Source organism: Haemorhous mexicanus, chromosome 7 (assembly GCF_027477595.1).
Source record: "Haemorhous mexicanus isolate bHaeMex1 chromosome 7, bHaeMex1.pri, whole genome shotgun sequence".
In the NCBI taxonomy this organism is placed as follows: Eukaryota; Metazoa; Chordata; class Aves; order Passeriformes; family Fringillidae; genus Haemorhous; species Haemorhous mexicanus.
This window is the reverse complement of record NC_082347.1, coordinates 12,992,215-13,011,733: the sequence shown is the minus strand read 5'-3', so window position 1 is coordinate 13,011,733 and position 19,519 is coordinate 12,992,215. Positions and strand designations below refer to the sequence as shown.

Below are 19,519 nucleotides of genomic sequence, written 5' to 3'. Positions count from 1 at the left end.
CTTTAAAGTTAATTTTGGAATCTCTGGTTTAAGATACGAGTCATTAATTTCTTAAGCATAATCTGTAAGGAAGGTACACCACCATTTTTTAAAATTCCCTAGAAGACTTTACTCCAAAGTAAAGTCCCACACACACAAGGAAGATGTCTTCCTTGTCTTTTCCAGCTGCAACAGGATCAAATAAATTATCAATTTTTGCCTTCTGTATATGTCAATGAGAATGCAACTTAATTCATTGGTTCTATTATTGTTTAAAGAATTGCCTCCTCCTCTATTAATAAAATTAAAATTCCTAGCTGCTAGCACTCACAGATGACAGATCCCAGAATTTTCTCTCTCTGGAACGATTAAGTCTTAAACAAATTCCAGTCTGAAGTAAATATCAAAAGAAAAAGAACTCCAAATGGACTATCAACTACCAAAGATATAATTTAAATGATAGAGAAACAACTCTGTAGCATGCATCTCTTCTAATGACCTCCACAGACATCTCAAGTACCCCTGAAGACAGAAATCCAAGCAATGCATGGCAGTCACAAACAAAATACACAATACAACTGTTCAGATACATGTCCAAATATCCCTGCCTTGTTCTGGACATGTGCCACCACCATTCTGTGCTCACTGACATCAAAGACAAGGAGTTAAGTAAATCAGCACATATACACACTTGATATTATTCCATCACTAAAAACATAAATAAAAGATGAGTCACTGCAAAACTCCTTATTTTATTAGGAAAAAGCAATACGAATGCAATAATTACAGAATACCACATGTATTATATGCCAGTTTTCAAAAGCAGCTTCAGAATAGTGGACAGAAAACACTGCTCTTTCCTCCAACATATTTCTCCTATAAGGGAACATTTCTGAAACTGAGAAGTAGTGGAACTGCTCCTACAGATACAATTAACTGGAGCCAAGCATGTACTCACAGTGTTTCTACACTAAACTGAAATATAATATTTCAATAAATTATTAACCTGTCTCTGCACCACAATTCTCGGCATTGCACCCCAAATAAATTCCATTTAGACCAAAACTTTGTAACATTATTCAAATAAAATACACATGATTTAGCTCCTTCAAGAGTTATAAGGTGAGAATATTTTCAGCTACTTTTCTTCCCATTGAGCGCTGCATTTATCACTTCACTGTAGTTAACACAAGCGGCCAGCAGAGGGTACCAAGTAACCGTGATGGGGCCATTATTAAAGGACCCTTGATATCAATAGAAAGAATGAAAAATACAAATAGCTGTGTTCTCTCTTGGATAGCTTTGTTTTGTCCCATCAGACTTGGCTAGGTACCTTTTTGTATGCTAAGGGTGATCAAGAAAATAAGTTCATTGTGTTATGTGATACTAAATTAATGTCAAAAATAAAAACTACCCAGGAAAATATGACTTGTATTTAATTTTCTAAAGCAAAGAGAAGATAATGCAATTATTTTATAATGTAATGCTCTAAGGCAGAAGTAATTTATGTTTAGGAGATAAGGAAGGATTTAAATCCACATTCCTAGACAGACTGCTAAAATTCATGCAAGTAAATGCCTGCTTCATCCTGCTCCCTCTGAATTTGACCTGTTACTCACTGCTCCTCAGTGCTGCTCGGGCTGGGCTCCTCCTTTGGGCCCCGCAGCTGTGCCCTGTAGGCCCGGATGCGAGCATTGCAAACCATCAGGCTCTTCACAGCACGCAGCAGCTGCTCCTTCTGCGTGCTCACTGCCAGCAGCTTGCAGATTCCTTCTCGCATGCGGACCTCAAAGTTGATCTTCTCTTGGGTGTCACATTCCTAGAGATGCAAAAAAACCAAAGGATTAAACTAAAAATTAACTAAGAGTATTCTCAATTTTTAAATCCTCTGCAGTTGGAGTCGAGAACTCTAGGTTTTAATTATGCACAGCTACTGCAATGGTTACTGAATGCAGAATGGTGCTTCTCTCTTCAGGAACAAATGAGGAAAACATGGGTAAAACAGATTTACTATATCCATTATATATGTAAAGTCCAAACCAAGATTTATTCACCATACCATCTGAAAGTTAATAAAATTTTATGTGCCTCCATGTGTCATTCATAGAATAATAACATACAGTCCTAGAGAGGGCTAACTGAAAAAGCTTATAAATTAACAACTCACTTTTAACAGTCACCCATACTAAAATACATTTTAACTGAAGAAAATGTCTGAAATATTTTAAATCAGAAACTCAATCTCTTCACTTCTTCGACTGTCTTTGAGAAAGTCAAGAAAACCTGGTTTTTTCAGTTATGGTTGATAAGAAATTTGGATAACAGCAGAAGCAAAAAAACAAAAAAAAAAAAGGAGACTGATCCCAATATTCAACTGCATCAGGCCATGAACTGAAAAGTCAAACAGCTGTGGTGGCTTCAAGACTATACAGGCATCATGTCAGGCACACTTTTCATTGAAACAGTGAAGTAAACTAAACATGGCTGGCAAGTCACTGGAATTCACCATCACTGCATTTTGAAGGAGTGGGGGTTTTTCAGGTTTTATAAAAACTGCTGAGAAGTCAACTTTTTCCTGCGACTTTCACAGAAAACATTTATGTGCATTATTGCAACAACATAAATGTGCATTATTCCTCACTGGTGACTTCAAAGAGGTCAATCCACACCAGGCCAGGAAATAATTAAGGTGAAGGACCAAAGACTGCTGTCTCCCAAAGGCCCATTAGATGCCACTGACGACTGATACACATTACTTTGTTTTGTGGTCATCCCTGACAAAACCAAATATTTCTGACACGTGAAGAACAGAGTGAAAAACAGAATGTTGTCATGGTATTGCAGGATTGCATTGAAAATACTTTGCAGGTCAGTGAAGAGTGACGCTTTCTCATTACTAAACAAGAGTGCCTCTACTACCTCTGGAATTAACAAATTCATGGTTGTTTGGTGGTAAATAGCTCCCAAAGCTCACATCAGAGATATTTTCCATAGAAGTTCTCTACAGCTGATACATGAAAGCCTGGGACCCCATATGGCACCACAGACTATCCCCTTTTTAACCCTCACAGGTTTGCTTTTTAAAGTTTCAATCACAGCCGGAAGGAGATAAAGCAGGGCAACAACATCTCTGCATTCTCAGCACCTGCATCTTTATTTACACTTTTTCTTAGGACTCATCCCAGAAAAGAAAACAAAAAACAAAACAAAAAAAAAAAAAAAAAGAGAGCAGTAAATAGCTTTCATCCATCTTCTCTTCTTCTGAGTCAAATTTTACATGGCTATGAAAACTTAAGCAAGGCCCACACCTGTCCCTAAGAAATAATTACTTATTCTCTGAACCTAAACTAATAAATCAGCGGCTACAAAGCTCAAAGAATGAGATCCTACTTCCCCATAATAATTCCCAAGACAGGAACAGGCCTCTGCACTGCCCTGGCTCCTCTCCACATCTATCACCTGTTACAGAATTACAGTGAGGAAATAAACATTCCTATTTGGGGCATCTGCATGTATCCATACTGGGTTTCAAGAACTGCACAAAGCATCCAGTCCACACTACATCTCAGCCAGGTTCACATAAAATATTCTGGACTAGCAGTAGATGGCTGTTGGGCCATAGCTTAAATAACCACACTATATAAATCTCATCTGAAGGAAGGATTTAGTAGTCTGATTTGGGAATGTATAAAGTTCTTTGTGCCTACCAAAAGAGATTGGTCAGCTTTTTTTCCCCCCTCATTCTGTCTAAAAATACAGGCACACCATCTGGACTTGGAGGAATGACACAGCACTGTATTGCCATATGCTGTCTACTAACACACCGTTTCCCTTGTGAGGGCCATCCTTCCCCCACCAACGGCAGCACAATCCAGACGAGATTATTAACAGCTGTGCTGGGATTTTCAACCCCACACTCAAACTTAGGCGCTACCTAAGCAACACTTCTAAAAAGTGTCTTTGTATTCCCCACCTAATTATACTCAGTATAAGAAATTTCTAGTATTAGAAAGGTAACGCAGTCACAAAACAAACAAAAATAACAACAGCTGAAAAAAAATTATACGGATACTGCTGAAGGTAGGACAGGTAGAAATTTTAGTTCATTTAATGGGAAACTTCATCACAGGCTTTCAGAATCTTATTCCAAAGTACACTTCTGATTTACTGCCACAGTGGTTTACATCTAAACCCTAAATGTCAGAACCCCGTAAGTATAGTATATCTTTCCAAAGTAAGCAAGTAGCCAGGCAGTGGGTACTCTTCTAGAACAGGGCTATGAAGTCAAGACACCAGCTTGGGCATGTTGCAGTTGGAAATAGAAAGAGCATTTGCTGCAATTGACAGACACAGTTTCACAGACGTTCCCGAGCTCAACTTATTTGGGTTTTTAAGCAACTCGAAGTGTAAAAAAAACCCTCACGAATCGGAAAACCGAGAAAGATTAAAGAGGTGCACGGGAGCAGCTCCGAGAGCTTGAGGCGGACAGCGTGAGCGGGGGCCCAGCTCGGCCCAGAGCAGCCGCCGCGTCCCCCTGCGGGCTCCCTCAGAAGCACGGCGACACCACCGCCGCCACCCGGCCACGGTGCGCGGGCAGCCCGCGGCCCCCACAGCCCCGAGCTCGGACACAGCGCAGCTCCCGCCCCCGGGGCCGCCCGCAACCGGGCACCGCCCGCCACACCGCCCCCACGGCACCCGAGAGTGCGGACCGGGCCGGGTCTGCCCTGCCCTGCCGGCCCTGGCACTCACCGGCCCCGCGGCGCCCGGCCCGCCGGGCTGCTGCCGCCTCATCATCCTCATCCTCCTCGGCGGCGCCGCCGTTCAAACCTCCCGCCCGACAACGGCCGCGGCCGCCCCGCCCCCGGCCCCAGCAGCGCCCCGCGGGACAGCGGCCGGCCCGGCTCGCTGGGAAAGCTGCGGGTCCGCGTCGGGCCCGCCGACTGCTGCTGACGGCAGCGCTAACCCCCTCGTGTTTAGCCACAACAGCGAGTGCCAGGAGTAAAGGCCAGGACAGCGCCTGTCTTGGCTTCTTCCTTCCCCGTTAATTTACTCTCCTGAAACAGGCCGGTGCCGCCTGTTTCTGATGAGTGCTCTTACGGGGTGCTGCTCATGGCAGCAATCACTGCTGCCCCAAAGCATGCCATGAATTTTTAACCGTGTTCTTGGGTTCCTGCCGTTCATCTAATTACGCATCTTTAATACGATGGTACTTCAATAGCTGCACTAGTAGCACATATTGTTAAAACTATACTGTTATACACTGAGTAAAAGTGCATTAATTATTCACTAGATTGACTGGAGAAGAATGGGAGTAATATCTCTCTCTTCTGCTGCCAGTTTTGCAGCTCTGTTTGTCTTCAGCAGATGAAACAAATGAGCCAAATAGTGTCTCCCATTCATTCCTCATCCCTGATTTCCTGGCTTTCCTCTCTGAATTCCTCCTTGACAGGTGATGGTCAGAAGCACAGATCCTCACTGCTTTGCACAGGGTTGTCAACATTTGTGGGAAGTAAAATGTGCTGGAATGAGTGAGATATACAGTGTTGCTAACAGCTTTCTACAGAAGACAGAAGTCTCCAGGCTAACATATGCTTATTTAAAATATAAGAAAATGCAGTTAGAAGGGAAAATTTTTAGAGCCTTATTGCTTCATCAGGATTTCACATAGGTGCTCAGCTGTTCAGCTGGACCCCCGACATTTACAATGGGGGCACAAACACAGTGGGCTAGCCTTTGAGGAAAATCATGAACTTCTGGACCAAAAGTATGCATTCCTTGGTGCAAGGCAGAGGGCAGGGAGCTCTGCTTCCCTCCAGAGTGCTCATTTCACCTGGAGGCAGAGATGGCAGAGGCAGCTGTTCTGGAGTTCCTGTCTCCATCTTGGGTCATGTTTCTTAGGGCAAGGAGAGGCATTCAAATATTCATTAAATACCTTCATGCCATCCTGAAGTCCTCTGCATACCACTGGCAGAGCACATGCCACAACTGGGAAGCCCTACCCTGTTGCATATAGGTAAAACCTTACAGAATTAGGGCCTTGTTACCCTTGTAAAATTATGGCTCAGGCCTGTGACTTCAGCTGAATAGAAAAGGACTATGGGAAAGTGACTCAGCTGAATTAGAGTAGAAAAACAAATTCTATAACCATTACCTGTTCATATTGTGGTTTATGGTGGTTGGTTGGATTACATTTGTTGTGCTTAATTAGAATGTAACTGATAAAGGCCTAACTGCTTGAAAAGGCCTGGGTTTTGCAATAAAGGGCTCTCTCTTGCACCTGCCTGGGGAGTCTGCATCACTCGGCTTTGTAACACTACCCCAGGTTATATATTTATGGATGCCATATTTTTTCCAGTTGTTTGGATACTCCCTCCTGTTCTTTAGGTACTGTGACTTTTCCAGAAAGTTTTTGTCCAGTTCATTCAGTGGAGAAATCCCATCAAAGAGCCAAAAAGCTTTTGCTTAATCAAGGTATGATACTTAGTGCTGCATATGGACAGCCAATATATCTAAGAGTGAGCTTAAGGGAGGTTTAAAGGGAAGTCTCCACCTAATCCTGGTGCTTAATGCACCCAGGATAAGCCTTGGACTCCTGTCTCTGCTGCAGATTTCAGGATTTTGGATACAGCAAAAGCAGTCCACCAAATGAGGGGAGAACATGAGATGACAGATCAGAGTGCCCTTTTGCTTTACAGTATGGCATCTCTCTTAAAGTGGGGTCTGGCCTCTTCTGAATCACTCAGGGATGGGATTTGAGCCTCAAAAATCTACAGGTCACTTTCTAGGCAACAGAAGTAAACTAGAAACAGGAAAATGTCATGGAGTGGAATTGAACCAAACAGGTGAAAGTCTCAGGTTGACTGACCCATATTGTCATTGAATCGGTGCTTGACCCGAGCTGAGTGAGGCTACAGCCTTGACTGAATGGCTGAAACTCTTTGATGAGTTTGATGTAAACTGTGGGAGCAGTTGGAAATTATAACCTTACTGCAGAGAAAAACAAATAAGGAATTAATTACGGTAACTCATCCCTTCACCAACTCACCAAATAGTGCCCTACCACAGAAAATTGGTACAACCCGTGAAAAAGACACACTGAAACACTTCCTATCCAGCATCATCCCAAGCAGTTTGAGTTAGACTCTAGAACAAACCCACTGGTTCAATCTTTGCAGAAGCCCTGCCCCCAAGACCCCAGAGAACAGCTCTCAGGTACACACCAACAGGGTTTGTCAAAAGCCAGGATGACTACCTGGATACAATAAAAATCACTGCAAAAAGACAAGTTATGCCCCAAATTATTTCAGGCAGTCAGCATCTCTAAAACCATTTTGCTGGTGGTGTAGACAGCTCCCAGGAATCTGTGGCAGTTGTCCAAGAATTTTAGATGCTAATTAGCATGGTTTTACAGTACAGTCTGTTCAGCAAATCTGAGTCTTAATAAAGTCCCAAAATGTGACTGCTAGTAGCATAAAGAGCCCGTGCCTGCAGCCCTTACACACTCCTGTAGACACTTAGTTGAACTGGAGCCCTTAAGAAATCAGTGGCAGTTAAATGTGTAGGACTCAGCCCTAAGAACATGAATAGTATCTTCTCAAGCTCTGTGCATCCCTGCTCTTCAGCTGGTTCAAATGTCCAATTTTCCAGTACATTAGGAACATGTTTCTGCAAAGTCTGGCTTCTCACATTCTTATACCTGCTTCTGCTTTGAATGTAATGGTCCTCTTTTGCATTCACTTTCTAGAGATATTAGGTTTTTTCATTATAAAATCAGCCCTCATAATTCAGTAGATCTAATTCAGTCAGATGCTTAATTAAAAAATTAAACATTTCACCACACTTCTAGTATTAGCTTTTAAAGGAACATGAGACTGAGGCTTTAAAAGGCATTTCTACAGGTTTAGAGTGAGGTGAGATGTTCTTTCCACACTTCATGTCTAGCTCCAACAAAGCTGTTCTGCTGCTGTTACAGCACATAAACTAACTTGAAATGAAGAATGCTTTATGCCATCTACATTATCCAGAGATTTGGGATTCAACTAGTAACTAACTACTCTGCTTGTTCCCTAACTGAAGGGATTCAACTAGTAACTAACTACTCTGCTTGTTCCCTAACTGAAGGGTAAATGCAGCAGACAGCAACAAAAAAGGGAAGCAGTGTACCCATGTTTTTTTCACCACACAAACCTCTACTAAATGGCAGAGAAAACCAAAGGCACAACCTACAAAACAAGGAAAATCCTGCACAGTCACTGTTGCTAGTGCAGAGAAGTCACAAAGGGGTAGGGTGAATTAAACAGGGGATCTATATCCTGCCTTCTGGGGTTTCTTAAAGTGAAACACTTTTTTTCAGATGAATCACACTATCCTTTTATTTGGCACTTGATTTGCATTGCAGAGCATTTGGCTTCCTTCTAGTATTAGGGAAACTGGATAGCAGAGACAAGATCATTGTCTATCTAAATCACTGTTCTGCTCAAGTGTTAGATCAGCATATTATTTTAAATGTTAGGCCCATCATTTTGGTTTAGCAGGTACAAAATGTCTACACCTACTCTTGACAGCACTGCAGTATTTCTCTTAATTTCTTAGTTCTCACAGCTTGCTACACCTACTCCTTGAATATAATCAGAGTGTGCCAGTAGAAATGCATTCAATTCCTCCTCAGATTTATCCTAAATGGAAATCTATGAAGATTTGTACTGGACACGTGGGATAGAATTTACAAAGGCTTTTTATAACCGACTACTTATTTAATTTTAAACTGAAGAGCAAACTGTTCCCATTGATTGCCATTGGCTTTGGTTGCCATGGTGTGGGACCACTATAGATTGGTGAAATGGGCAGAGATTGGATTTTAGGGTGTTTACCTGACCACTCACTGGAGCCTCAGTAACTCATTTCTTCATTTCAGCCTGCTGAGGTCCATTGAAAGTCTTTCCATCTCTTAGCTAGGCAGAAAGGCAACATGTAGTCCTACAAAGCAAAGAAAGACATGGGTAACTACCTTATTGTAATGCACTTCAGGTTCAGTTTTGATTGGATGAGGTGAAAAATAATCATCTGTCTGACAATGAGCTAAAGCTTAACCTTATCATAGTGAAAGTTATGGTAAGAAAAAACTTTACTGGCTCTATCTTAGCTAACTGAGCAGCATGAAATAGGTTCCTTCTCTAAAGTAGTCATGGACCCAGTTGTTGAAGATGTCATCCTATAATATGCAGGTGCCTAAGTCAGCTAGGATGTATCACCCTTATCTTCCTGCCATAATTAGACAAAGCAGCCAGAACAGCTTAGAATAAACTCTTACTGTTTCAGGTGTTCTCAGATTAATTTTACTCTGAGAGCTTGCTCATCTTCTGCTCAAGTTTTTTTTAAATGTTCTGCAGCTGTCCTTCAACTGCTATAATGCTCTCAATGGCACCAGGATCACATCTCTGTATGTTGCCATCAACTAAACATTGATACCAAGGTGCTTTAATGAACTATTTCGTTGATCATTGCATGTTCCTGTAGAATTTCTAAAAGAAACTGTAAAGGTTGAGAACATACAAGGAATCATTTTTCCTTTTTCCAGAGGCCAGAAACTGACTCCTCACAGTATTTCTGATGTCAGTCCTATATTGAAATGCCTTCAGATTAAATTGTAGCCTTTTTGAATCACCATGAGTAATAAATGTACTCAAAATACATTTTATAACAGAAATAGTAAGTTACATAAAATCCATCCTCATATGAATTTGGAAAACAGTTCCTGAGATCAAACCTGAAAACCTTAACCATCAAATTAAACACTGCACTTTAAACTGCAGTTTGATCATCCTCTGCATCCTCAAATTGCCCATATCCCAGACAGTGCATGAGTGACTAAGCAAGGTACACCAGTCACATGTGTTCTGCTTGGGACACCAGGGACATTGGTTTTGAAGCCAGCTCACATGTGGTTCCCACACAGGTGCAGAATCAAGCCTACCAGAAGTATTCTGTTGGGCAAGGATCCTCACAGGTGACTGAGAGCTTTACTAGAAGCCTATGTGGACACACAGGGTCTAACAAAGCATAAGTTTTGCAGCCTTTCCCTAAGTTTAGAAATTTATGTGGTCTGTCTTTTCTATTCCCCTTTCTATCTTTACAGCAGTTGAAAGAATGAAGGTATCTTTAATTCCTTTCAAAATCAAAGGTTATTGAAATTGGCTGGTTGACTCCATTGCTTATAGAGGGACATTTGTACACACAGAGAAATGGTCACACAAAAATAACACTGCTGGTTAAACCCAGAGAGGATCTTTCAGCTCCACATTATGGGGACGTTCCATAAAAGGAGGGTATCCTAGAGATTCTACACTTCCTTACCATGCCTTTTACCAGGATTCCTCTGTTGGTTACAGAGTCCTGATTTCTTGGGCTTTTACTGCAGGTAGCATTTGGTGTATAAAATATCTATCTGAGACAGCTGCATCCAAATGTCTGCTAGGCAGTGTGCTGGTGAAGTCACCAGTTTGTGTCATGGGAGAATCTAACTGGGCACTCTGTGTTCTGGTTTCAGCAGGGTTAGGCCTGTTAGGATTTTTCTCAATTGATCTTGCACAGGCAAGTGAGAAGTCACTGGATCATTTAATGGATTGCCGTTTTGAGCCTGAAAAGGGGAATACATGCACTGAAAATATCAAAAATCTAAATATAAACTCCTATATGACAAAATAATGTCAGAAAATCATCTTCCTTTTGAGAGACAGAGGACTACCTATTGCTGTGAGAGCAGATGTAAACCCACTTCTGATAGCAATCACCAAGGTAAAAGGAGCAATTCTCCAGTTAGCTCTTGGGATTGGGGTTTTTTTTCCCCTGAAGGCAGATCCAGGCCAAGTACTTACAGATGGTCTCTGTTTTTCCCAAACAATGCAGAATATCTCTGCAGAACACAATACTTGGAAACAATCTCCATCTGAAGTGAGTTTGTAGTTTGGTCTGATTTTTCCAAGTACTGGAATATAGGTAACTATGGAGAGAAAACCAGCAATGCAATGTGCTCTGGAAACCAAGCAACATTAGCTGCCCTCTGTGTAGCCACCTGCACTCAAGTTCCCCCTGCACTGCAGCATTGCTAAGGAAGTAAATAGTGCCTCGCCCTCACCACTGCACATCTTGAGGTGACAGCTGGCACAATAACTGAGGCACAGTAGCCCAGTATAAATTAACTTTTTTGCATTTCACACATAGTTTGGATTGTTTTGATCCAGTCTCAGGGAGGATAGTCAAAGGAGCGCAGTCAGGGATCTGCACTTCCCTGCAAACTCTCACTTTACCAAAAGAAATGTTTCTCATTCATACAAGATTAGTTTTTCTCAATAGTTTTCCCAGTCACACTTGGGGCTATGACCATCTGCAGCTCCTTAGTTTTTCCTGCCTTGCCATAAAGCTGTAGTTTTTCTGCATTTTTCTGTCCTGAGATGGGTTCCAGCTGCATAAATGGGCATTTGTGATACAGATCAGGCCAAGAAAGAGTGAGCCAAAGCAAGAAGTATTAAGGTAAATGTTACTTAATGAAAATAGCACAGTAAAAAAAAAAAAAAGGCTCATTACTATCAATCTATTTATTGATATAATAATGATTTCTGGTTGGATATGTCTATCAGAGGTTTTAAGCCTCTGGTCCTTAAGGAAAATCTGGCTTGCAAATTATGTCCTGTTTCTTCAGAAATATATACTAAATAAACATTGAATAGTTCATCCACTCAAGGGCTTAGATTAAAAAAAATACATCCATAGGAATAAAAGGATTTTAGTTTTTAGAACTGCCAGATAATGTTTCTATTCTCAGCATCCCTAGTTGCTGTGCCTCCACCAAACTTCTCCCTAAATCCAGTCTCTTCCTCTGCCCCTCAGAGTGCAATACCACTGTGGAATAACTTGCCTCCTTGAATCCTCAAAAGAGCCATAATGCAACAAAAAGTACTTGCCACATCCCAAACAATACTGGGACCCTAATAGGGATGTAAGGCTGTTCCTGAGGAATAAGCCCAGAGCCAGATAACATCTTTTATACAGGTGATGCTTTTTTGTGGAATCACTGTGGTGTTGGATGGAAATTGTCCATTCACATCTAGGAGGGACTAGGATATCATTCCATGAATAAGGACCCAGGGGGAGAAGTTTGCTGCAGAGGACCCTGCAGACACCCCGTGGCTGAGGTGATGGGCAGCACACCCTCTCTTCAAGCTTACCACAGCGGCACTGAAGGAAACCAGCCCAGCTGTTTTTCTCCTCTACTTCAGTGCCCCTCAAAGTCAAACCATGGGGAGGGGATGAAACTTTATGTTCTCCTCAAAGTGAGATAGAAACATTTCTTGCTAATGGTAATATTTTTTGCCTAACAAGATTACCCATTTTTACTCATCTTTATAAAAAAATCAGGGGTTGAGTAGCAAATAAGAGTAACTACATTTTACCTGAAGTTGGTTTGTCAGACATTTCTATGATCCTTCTAACCATTTCACAGCCTGTTAAATGAGCTGAGACAACACTTCATGTCACTGTTAGAATTTTAAATTAAAATTATGGTAACAATAAATAGCACCTCATGTTTTTACAGACAATTTCATCTAGAAGAATAAAAATAACTAGTTCTGCCTGGATGCATGCATGACTTGTACACATGCACATGTTTACTTTCTTATCTAAAAATCAATTTGAGTTCTAGGAAATTATTTCTAGCACTTGATTCTAACTATGTGTTTGTACAGTGTCATCAAAAAGCAATCAGGATGCTTAAAGAAAAACCAACAAACAGCAAGTGTATTTTATAACGGGTTCTTTAAGAAGTGAATGCAGATCCAGAGGGGAAGTTATCCAAGTCTGGTACAGAGGGACACCTGTTCAAGATAATCCCCAAATACTTTTTTGCTAACAGTGTTTGTGCACTAAGTTTGTTTTAACCAACCAGTTAAAATCTCTGCTTTCTTTTATTCCTTCTCTGTTCAGGAATGTCTTCCCTATCCATAAATAATCTCTGCATTACATAGATAAGGCATTATATTATATATATCTGCTTACATGGATAAGGCATTATATTATATATATCTGCTTACATGGATAAGGCATTATATTTTGTGAGAGAAAGCACCAGCAAAAGCAAGCCACTACCTAACAGGAAGACCATTTTTTCTTAGTTTATTTCATAGTGTGGACACTCACAATAAAGTCTTAATTTTTTTAAAAATACCCCTGCTCTATCATACAGCCCCCTTTAGAAGCATATTAACTTCCATCTTTATAACACCAGCCCAGGAGGGAGCTTTGAAAGTTGCAAGTGGGCTGTTACTCCTCTTCTGCCCTTTGCCTAAAGTCTCTCTCCAAAAGCCCATCTCTCTCACGCTTTTGTGAGGGACAGGGACAGGTTCTTTCACACACGTGTGTTGCTACACCTGTCTGCTACACAGACAAGAACACACTCTCACTGAATGTGTTAAAACACATTAAACAGCCACTTGGCACCACCAGGCACTGAAGCACCCAGAACTTCATTGGCAGCTTTCATACAGGCAGTAGACACATTACTAATCTGAACAGGTTTTTCTCATTACCACCCTAGTCACACAATTTTTTTAGGCATTCCTTTCAAATTATCTTATGACAGGATGTTGCTAGGTTGGTGGAGAACTTCTTAGACAATTTTAGAGGTAATAAGTTTCATACATATTTGGCACCATAATGGTTTATGTTGTTACCTTACTGTAAAACCTTCATACCTTCTCTGGGAGTCCTCATGGGCAGCTCCTCACAACACTAACTCCTTTTCTCTTTCTTCCACACGACCAGCTGACTCCTTCCTGTCCCTTGCTCACCTGCCTAACACTTACTGTCCTTCGTGGTACATACCTACCCTGACTGTCTTTTGCACAACCACCTGACCCTTCCCCTCACAGCACAGCCTCCAATTCTCCTCTTGAGCAGCTAACCCGCTGTTTTCTAACACCCATCCTTATTGGACATAGCTATCACCTGTTCAGGGTAGGCCTTAATTGGACACAGCTGTGGCCTATTAGGGGCAGGCCTGTTCCAAAACCTTGGTAATTAGTACAGCTGCAACTCCTCAGGGGTGAGATTGCCTTCAGCACTAATCTCTTATTCTTCTACAATCCACTCCATGCCACCAAGTGTACTTTACTGGCAGTCATCTCAATAGCTGGCTAGAAAGTCATCCATGGCAAACAAGCTTCTCCAGGCTATGCCTCTGAGGCATCAGACTTTTGTAAGGAATGAATCAGTCTCTTGTTAGTAATGGTTTCCCCTCTGAGCATTTCTAAACTAAATTTACTGATCTAACCAAATAGCCTGAGTTTGGGATAAAATGTTTCAAAAGGGAACAGGCAAGGGACTCTAATCACAGGTAGCACTGCAGCTTTCATTAAAGCCTTGGAGAGAAACTGCATGGGGAATTTTGCATGCTGGGAAGGCTCACCTGAGTTTAGCATAGGCATGAATCAGTTTGGAGATAGAACCAAACCCCATTTGGATGAGATCAGTTTGGGCTCTGTTCCTGCTCCTTGTGGGAGGATCCTTGGCTGCAAATTATATAAAGTTAGCAGCCATCTGGGGGCAAAAAATTTGAGGAAAAGATAGAAAACACCATGGCCCAATACATTTTTCTCATTTGGTGAACACGTGTTCTTTCAGTTCCCAGCCTCAGATGGAGCTAGAAGTGTCTAGTCACACAGCCTTCAAGACCTACTGCCTGAGAGATAGATGTGGATGTGAAAACATCTGTTTTCAGGAATCTTTTTACATATTGGCTCTTACCTGTCTTTCAAATTGTAAATATATCTGTGTTTCACTGCACATGTGGCAGTGGCAGGAGCACAGTATTTCCCAAGGACTGTGCCTTTTATTTATCAAATTTTTCCAAGGATATGTATCTGTTACATTTTCTAGAGCACAGCTTGTTTATTTGTTTGCCAGCTGCATACATATCTTTAGTTCACGGCACTTTTTAGCTCCTGTGAATAAGAACATGTCATTGACTTCAGAGCCTTCTTTTGAGAAGAAGCTCCTTTGTGCATAAAACCAGTTGACAGAACCTTCTTGCATGCTCACAGGCAGGGCTTTCAAAGTGGTATTAAAGACAGTCCAGCACCTTGCTCTGAACACTGCACATTTAGCAACTGCAAAGGGTAGCATTCATTATAACAACAGAAATTAAATTGTCCCTCGAAGGACAACAAACTCACCTCAGTTTGCACTACACAAGACAATGCTTTAACACAGGCCATTTGGCACAAAATACTAGATGTAAATAGAGGCCCATTTCTGCAGCAAGACACTGCCTAACACTTCCATAGTGAGTACTATCTAGAGAAGAGCAGGGCTGCAACTAGAGACAAATAATTGCCTTGCTTTCATGCTCAGGTGAATTTCACCCCATCTAACAGATTTCTGTCCTTGCCACATACAATCTGCTGCAGAAGAGGCAAAGGACTCCAGAAGAGCTGTGCAGCATGTGCAGAAAACTATCATTTTTCCTGCCCAGTTTGAGCATTGCTTGGCTGCAATATGAAAACTGCATGTTACCAGCAAAGCTAAAACACTGGAGAAAACCAGACTCTTTCATCTCACTATCATGTAGGAACTAATGAGTGCTCTGTACTTTTCTTCTAAGTTTGTCCCTTTCTTGTAGATTGTGTCTTTTCTTTAACATATAGAAAGCCTGTTGGCTTAAGTGAGCCCCTCTCCAGTAACTTTAAAAGCTTCATTCATCCTCCCCACTCAGAGTCCTTCCCAGCAGAAGCTTCCAGCCTACTCAGTCATTCTCCCAGGACAGCAATAGCTGATCCCTCAGACCTTTACATGTAATGCAAACATCAAAGTGAACTGCTCACATGAATATCAGAAAAAAGAGGAAAGAGTGTGAAGGAATAGAATTGTCCCTAAGCATCCAATAAAATCAATATACTTTCAGATGACATTAAAGACACAAGTCTGAACTGTCTTCTGTGTCCCTATGTGATACTTGGGATGCAGGTACCCTTAGCAGAAGGGAATTTAATATATGTAATAATTTAATATATGACATCAATGTGAAAAGCTGCAGAGCCAAATTTTCTCAGGGAATAGAAATGACTACACTCAAGCTACAGAAAAGTTTGTAGCATTCTACTAAGTTTTGTCAGTATTCTTCTGAATCCAAGCTAAGGTTTCCCTGTTGGTTTGAATTTATTACCATTGTGTAATAGTAAACAGAGAATAAAATACCTTTTATTGCCCAAACTGACATTTCATTCCCTTCCTCTTGTTTTGGTTTTGTTTTTCTCCTTTTGAAAGAACTGCTGTGTACTGTATGCTTCACAGTCTGTGTATTTTTCAGTATACTCTTCCTTCATGTTCCTTCTGAGTTATTGCATTATCATATGTAGAAAAGTGCCCCATATGTAGTGGTGCTTAAAAATCATATGTTGAGGTTGTTGATCCGTGACAGCAAAGACCAAGCAGCCCAGGCCAGTAGGAACCAGAAGCAACATGGCAAATTCTCAGTGGCACTGAAGTCCCTGGCTATAGGAACTGACATGAATTTGAGATTTTACTTAAGAAAATTAAAGCAAATAATTCCAAGTCATATTAGTATGGATACAACATAGGAAATGTAATGGTATTTTCTTCATGATTTAAAAATTCTTATCTGAATACAAAAAATGCCTAAAGGACATTTGAGATTGAATTGTAATTTGAAATGAAATTGAATTTGAGTTGAAAGGACCATAAATACCTCCCGAGGTTCTGTCTTTCTGATGCTTCATTCCAACCAGCACTTGGCAATTGTTCTGCTAATTGAAACTTCAGTGGACACATGATTTTGCAAAAACCTATCATCATTCATATTGATATTTTAATTTCCAGAAAGACCAGTGATGGAAAAACTGTGGGCTTTGTGCAATTGATTTGTTTGTATGGCCAGATGTTGTGTGGAAACTTCTTTGCTTGTGCTGTCCCTCCCTGTTAATCCCAAATCCATTTCAGATTATGTGATAGCATTATCTGGCCAGAACATGGGAACAAGCAACATTTTCAAATAAACTAAAACTGAAACAGGATGAGCTCTGGATTCTTCTCTTCCATCACCTGGGCTTTACTATCAGCCATGTTAGAAAGTGCTCCCCCCAAAAATATCTTAGCTTTAATAATAGATTACCATCTGCAATGTATTTTGATCTTAAAGCTACAGAATTCTCATCCTGACAGTCCCAGTGCTGTAGACAGAGGTGGTGCTACACTGTGGCTGCTCACATGAGGAGCAGGAGTGAAATAGATTTGTTAAAAGGCTTCAGTTTATTCTCATGAATGTTACAACTCAGAGCTTAGACTTCCAACCTCTGAAGAAGAGACACTGGAAACTTATTATGTTCCTCTTCCCTTTCAAAATAATCACAGTAAAGAGTCACTTGGCTGGAAGGTAAATCCCCCCAGCTTTTCCTCTCAAAAGGTGACAGTTATATTTTCTTTATCCTCCTAACTAATTGAAGTCACTCTTTTGGAAGAAAAATCAAAATGGCTGAAGTTCCAGCCATATCTCCTGCTGACACTCCTCCCCACAGCCCATCTTCTCCTGTGTCTTGGAAAATATGCTCACAGCCATTTCACACCTAAGAACTCTCACCATGTATGGACTAAATGGTGCAAATCAACCCATAAGAGAACCCCTTATTCTCTATTTTCCCATAAGAGCATGCAACAGTATGGGTAGAGAAGAGGAAAGCTCAACAACTTTCTGGAGTCAGCTCCAGCCAGGGGTTTCCTATCAGGAAAATAATGAGTTTGGAGAGCCTGAAGGAAGGCTGGAAGCTGACTGCAAACCAGGCAGGATAAGCTGCTGCAGGACCAAGGGCAGTCTTGCAGCTTGGTGCCTCTCTTGATGCTGTGGCAACTCATTTGAAAATACAGACTTGACTTCATGTGTGATTTCAAAAGATGGAAGACTGACATTCAGATTGGAGTGCCCCTCAAAAGGAGGAGAAGGCAACAACTATCCAACAGTCACAAACTCAACACATATATTCATGTTCTCCTCCTTCCTGTTCACTCTCCCTGCAAGCAGAGTGCTGTTCAATCAGTATGCTAAAATGCACCACCAAAAGCCTCTTTCCTACTGCGTGGGTAGGAGTGCCAGTGGCAGTAAAATAAACATCGTTGTATCTTTGATGATTCCTGAATATATCTGTGTGTAAAGGTAATATGAATCCTCATCTAAGGCACTGCCACATAAATCACTCAAATACTTCTTTCAAGTTTCTAAGGTCTTTCCTTAGATTTTACTACTCCTTACTTCCTCTCAATAAACAGGAAGACAGCAAGTATTAAATGCAGGTAAGTTTCAGCTGCTCAAGTTATGTGCATCTGTAGTTCACAGTCAAACACTGAGAAAAACACAGCACTTCCCAGCATACAAATTAACTGAGCTGAATAGGCACACCTATTTCGGGCACAGCTTTACAGAATGAGGGGACTGAGCCAGAGCCAAACTCCCAATCCCATCTGTATGCAGTGGTAACTCATGTGCAGCTGTGTGTTTTTATATAACCATACATAGTTCAGGCAAACTTCCCCAAAAGTAATTCCATGCAAATTCATGTCTCCTATAAACTGGCTAGATCATGCAGTGAAGACCTGTGTGGGGAGTGTGGGTGTGAAGAGGAGAGACAGAAATTTCTGACACCCCTTTTCAAAAGAGACCAGTACACAAACAAGGAAATCAGAGGCTGCTGAATGCAGCCAAAGTCATCATAGTGAATCCAGTTCTACACCACACAAAAAGGCTCCCACAAACATGTCAGCATTGAGAGCCTGAAGGGCAAGTGAAAACAAAACTGACTCACCTATGTTCCTCATTTAGAATAAGAAAAATAAAATATCATAAAATAAACAAGTAACATGTAAAAAGAAAACTAGTTTTATAATGTTCCCTTTTCTATCTACCTTCAGTAAAGTGGAATCATTAGCTTTAAGGAAGCTTTAACCTATTTTAAGGTCAGATGTACAACAGCTGCAGACTACTACCTGAAAAAGCTGCAGCTGCAGACTACTACCTGAAAAAAGGCTGAATACTATGAATATTCCACCTTCCTTGCAGCACCAAACAGGTTGGTACACGCTGTTTTCATTTAAGTAACTTTTATCCTTCTGGAAATTATACTGCAAAGTGTTTAAAAAGATCTTGAAAGGGAGAGATGTATACAAATAAACAGGATAATGCCTCCCCAGCAGTTGGCAGAATTTCACAGTCCTACATTATGGCTGTGTCAATTTGGGCTTTGTCTAAGTGATAGGGGTAGATTCTACTCACTCCAAATTTAAATCAGAGAGGATAAAGCTCAGACATATAATGGCTGATGCACATTCTCTGCACAGTTACTGGTATATTAAAGGGAGTCTGTTCCTATCCAAATGCTGAGAGAATGACTGAACTGGACATCTAAATGGCAGCATCAGGAACTGAAAACTGAAGACATGAGGAGCTGGATCCCAATCCAGCAAAACAGATACTTGGAGTGCA

General features: G+C 41.1%; 1 protein-coding gene across 1 annotated transcript in view; it reads right to left on the bottom strand.

Moving 5' to 3' along the window:
• Window positions 1-4,810, bottom strand: part of RTKN2 (rhotekin 2) — a 34,069-nt gene extending 29,259 nt beyond the window's left edge. The window contains 2 exon segments of the mRNA XM_059851118.1: window positions 1,599-1,798; window positions 4,729-4,810. Coding sequence (XP_059707101.1) covers window positions 1,599-1,798; window positions 4,729-4,779 — 251 coding nt within the window. The 5' untranslated portion in view covers window positions 4,780-4,810.
• Between the last annotated feature and the right edge of the window lie 14,709 nt (window positions 4,811-19,519).